Source organism: Haliaeetus leucocephalus, unplaced genomic scaffold, assembly GCF_000737465.1.
Source record: "Haliaeetus leucocephalus isolate CR32 unplaced genomic scaffold, Haliaeetus_leucocephalus-4.0 Scaffold238, whole genome shotgun sequence".
Taxonomy (NCBI): domain Eukaryota; kingdom Metazoa; phylum Chordata; class Aves; order Accipitriformes; family Accipitridae; genus Haliaeetus; species Haliaeetus leucocephalus.
In genome coordinates this window covers 246,897-250,833 of record NW_010972674.1, presented here as the reverse complement: position 1 = coordinate 250,833, position 3,937 = coordinate 246,897, and the positions used below count along the sequence as shown (strand labels likewise).

The following is a 3,937-nucleotide window of genomic DNA, read 5'->3' as shown; positions in this document are numbered from 1 at the left end:
CGGCGGAGCGGAGCCCCGAGGAGTGCCAGGTGCTGAGCGAGAGCGAGGACATCGTCAGGGAACTGGAGCGGCGCCGCAAGCGGCGCGAACGGCTGCGCCGGCGGCAGGAGGAGGTGGGCGGCCCGGGGGAGCGGGGGGGCTCGGCCCCGGCCTGCGGGATAGCGGAGCCGCCGCTCGGTGGTTGTGGGGAGGGGAGCCGGCCGCTGCCCGGGAGAGCGGCCCTGCGCTCGGGGGCGGGGGGTGAGGTCGCCGGGCTGGCCGCGGCGGGGGGGGCTCCGGAGCTGCGGCAGGCCTCGGCGGCTGTGCCGCGGTACCGGGAAGGTCTCTGGCCCCCGAGGTTGTGGCCTCCGGCGTCTGCCCTGGGTTTATCTCCGCATCAGTCGTCTTCCACTCAGCGGCTTGCCAGATCCCTGTGTTTTCCAAGTGCACGCCATTTTGCGCGTGCGCGCTGTGTGGGCATGTCTCTTGGGAGGAAGGATCTGCATGTGCTGCTGTCCAGGAGGCTTCTTCCCTTGATCTGCCGTCGACAACACCCACGAGCTATTTTTATTTAGAAGCTACTTCTGATAACGTTTGTGTTGCTTTCTCTGGCTAGGCTAGGCTTGTATTAAACCTCCAGGGAGCTCCCCGTTCCTTCTGATTCAGTGATGCACTGTGTCTCAGAAACATGTGAACTTGCTCAGTTGTGTTTTCTAGGTATGTGACGAGCCAGAGGAGTTAAAGAGAAAGGTTACTGAGCTGGCTGCTGCTGTCCGGAATGCCAAGCACCTTGTCATCTATACAGGAGCCGGGATCAGTACGGTAGGATTCTTTGGGGGTGAGTGGCTGGAGCTGTGGGAGCGCCTTCTGGAGTGTCGCGGTGGTGTTTGGACTATTTTTGTGGTTTCTAAATGACTGTGTGATGTGTGTTATGAGTCTGGGATGCTATGTTAACGCTGCTGCACTGCAAACCGTGACCAAGCCGTTTGCTAGTTTGCGTCTTGGGGTTGCACCTGCTGCCCAAGCGATTCCAAGGCTGCATCACCTCTGTGACCGTGTGAAGATCGTGCTTCTTAAATGAGAATATCGCTAGTCTTACTTCATTCAAGTGTCTTCAGCTACTTTTGGTGTAAAACCTAAAAACAAGTTAGCTAATTAATGTTGTCTGCGTTAATGGACAAGTAGGAGTAGCTGGTGGTTATCAGAACTTACAAATGACAGTTTAAGAAATGTTTAGTTTCCGTGGCCTTTGGGAAAGTGGAAATCTGGTTCTGCCTCCTCTAATGTGATATATGTCACCTTTGTCTGAATTCTGAGATGGGAACCTTGTTTTTCTTTACCTTTTCTACAGTCTCAGCTGATACAGAGCATGATTCTGGGCAGGGTGTATGAGTGCTACTGTCACAAGTATTTTTGCTAACGAATGCTGAGTGCAAGGTACCAGAAATCGGCTCTAGTGAAAATAAGGAAAGGTTCAAGAATTGGGTTTTGTGCAGGGAAATGGGAAGTACTAAGGGTCAAAAAGAGTTCTGGAGGGATTCCATAATGGTAAAATTGGAGAAAATAAATACTGGAGGTGAAAATGAGAGCTGCAAGGTAGGAGCAGAGATGCTAGAGAGAGAGAGAACATACGAAAAGGTTTTCCTGCGATTAGGAGGAACCACTGTGCTAGAAAACTTGAAGTGCATGAAAAAGCACCCGTGAATGAGGTGTATCTGGTTGTCCTGGCTGAGACCAGGTTGAAATGTTTGTGGACAAGAGGTGTGAATCTTCCCGTCAGCCTTGTTTTTTCTCTCCCAATAACACAGGCAGCTTCAATCCCAGACTACAGAGGCCCTAATGGCATATGGACATTGCTGCAGAAGGGCAGGACCATCAGGTAAGGAGACAAATTCTGAGCTGTGTAGCAGAGAGCTGATACTGAAAGAGAGATTAATGGCAATTCCAACTTTTTTTTTTGTTGTTCTTCTTCTTGCTTCTTGTCAGGGCTGCAGATCTAAGTGAGGCAGAGCCCACACTCACCCATATGAGCATTGCCTGCCTACACAAGCACAACCTGGTATGATATTTTTTCCGCACCTCACTTGTGTTCCTCTGTCTAAGTATGATAAATAAAACCCAACAGGTGGAAAAAAAGCTTTTAATGAGATTGCCTAACTACTGTTTTCACTTGGGTGGCTACATAATCCATGTAGGAAAAAGCATCTGTGCTGACGTACAGCTGAGCCTTCATTAGGCTAGCTCCAGACAGTAGCTCTGGTGGTTTTTCCCTGGGTGCCTTTACTTTAATATGTTGTATTTGCCTCCTGGTGAGGCTGGTCTGGGGACCTGGCCACAAAGGCAGCCAGACCTAATAGACCTGTTTAGCAGGAGGAGTCTTTTCATTTAGCTTTCATAAAGGTCTGTTCTCCGCGCTTTTCTTCTGTTGGTTCTGCTCTGATGTTCGGGGTTATTTGGTGCGTATGGAGACATATGTATCACCTGCATTTGAGTAATACTTTCAGAGTCTTCTGCGTGTATGTTAGCTCAGCGTTCTGTTCTCTTCAAGGTGCAGCATGTGGTGTCTCAAAACTGTGACGGGCTGCACCTGCGGAGTGGGTTACCCCGAGAAGCAATATCTGAGCTTCATGGCAACATGTACATAGAGGTGAGTGGCCAGAACAGGATAAAGTTACTGTCTAGTGGCCTCCCAAGAAGATGATGTAAACTATTTGTCTGCCACTAGCTCCAGAAGAATTAGTACAAGGGCTAGCCTCTGCTTAGTTCATATCTTCAGGCCATCGGGTTTGAGGGGTGTGAACTAGTTAGCAAGCACTAAAACAGTGTTCTGTACAACTCTGTAGCTTTTTCTCTGTCCTTGCTAGAGCCTTCTGCTTCTGACTACTCTTCCTCAGACCTTCTCTGAAATCCCTCCTACCGCATACACAACAGGCTCCCTGTAGCTCCACTTGCTAGCTGAGGTTTTCCAAACTTTTCCAAGTTAGCGTCTGATCCCAGATGATCCCTTCTACTGCTTCCAATTTATTGTCCCCCATAAGTGCTTTTCTTCTGAGAGAAGTGGCTGGCTCCTGGCCTTTCACGAGCTAGATGCCAGTGATGTAACGGGTTTTTTGCTCTCGTCCTGCACCAGGTCTGCACTTCCTGTACACCCAACAGAGAGTACGTGCGAGTATTTGATGTGACGGAGCGCACAGCCTTGCACAGGCATCACACTGGCAGGATGTGCCACAAGTGTGGGGCACAGTTGAGAGATACAATCGTCCACTTTGGGGAGAAGGGGACGTTGAGACAGCCCCTGAACTGGGAAGCAGCAACAGAAGCTGCGAGCAAAGCAGATGTGATTCTTTGTCTGGGTTCCAGCTTAAAGGTAACTTTAGAGACTCGGTGAAGACTGTTAGCAGCATTCCCTCTTGGTGATACACCTTGGTGCTGAGCAGTCTCCTCCCAAACAGACAACTGTAAACTCTGGTGTCAGGATTCGCCCACCATCTGTGATAGTCTCTCTTCCTCCCTCTTTCCCCTCCTGGTAATACATTCCTTTTCCTCTCGCTGATACGGTTCGCAGTTACGCGTGCCTTTGGCTGTACTGAAAATCTCTGTTTTGTGGCAGGTTTTGAAAAAATACCCGCGTCTTTGGTGCATGAGCAAGCCGCCCACTCGTCGTCCAAAGCTGTATATCGTGAACCTGCAGGTGAGAGCCTTTTGCACTGGGTTGGAAGGGTTAGGGCCCGATGGCCGCTGGCATGCGGCGAGCCTCGCTGCCCGGCGGCGTGCCGGACCCCGGGGCAGGGAGCCCCGCCTGCCCGCGGGGAGACGCCTGCAGCCGCCCGTCTGGTCTCGCTCCTGCAGTGGACCCCGAAGGACGACCTGGCTGCCCTGAAGCTGCACGGCCGCTGCGACGACGTCATGCGGCTGCTGATGGCGGGGCTGGGGCTGGGGGTCCCGCGCTACGACCGGG

General features: G+C 51.8%; 2 protein-coding genes across 2 annotated transcripts in view; both read left to right on the top strand.

Annotated features, from left to right (window-relative positions):
• Positions 1-2: 2 nt before the first annotated feature.
• Positions 3-3,936, top strand: SIRT7 (sirtuin 7; the record flags this gene model as incomplete). Its single annotated transcript, XM_010568134.1, has 8 exons — positions 3-113; positions 697-801; positions 1,788-1,858; positions 1,966-2,038; positions 2,528-2,626; positions 3,110-3,346; positions 3,590-3,670; positions 3,829-3,936. Coding segments are annotated over 8 exons (885 nt in total), but the record flags the coding sequence as incomplete, so codon positions are not given.
• The window catches only part of PCYT2 (phosphate cytidylyltransferase 2, ethanolamine), a 14,714-nt gene continuing 10,991 nt past the window's right edge, over positions 215-3,937 (top strand). The window contains exons 1-2 of the mRNA XM_010568104.1: positions 215-240; positions 1,171-1,173. The gene's annotated coding sequence lies outside the window, so the exon portion shown is untranslated. The remainder of the gene's footprint in view (positions 241-1,170; positions 1,174-3,937) is intronic.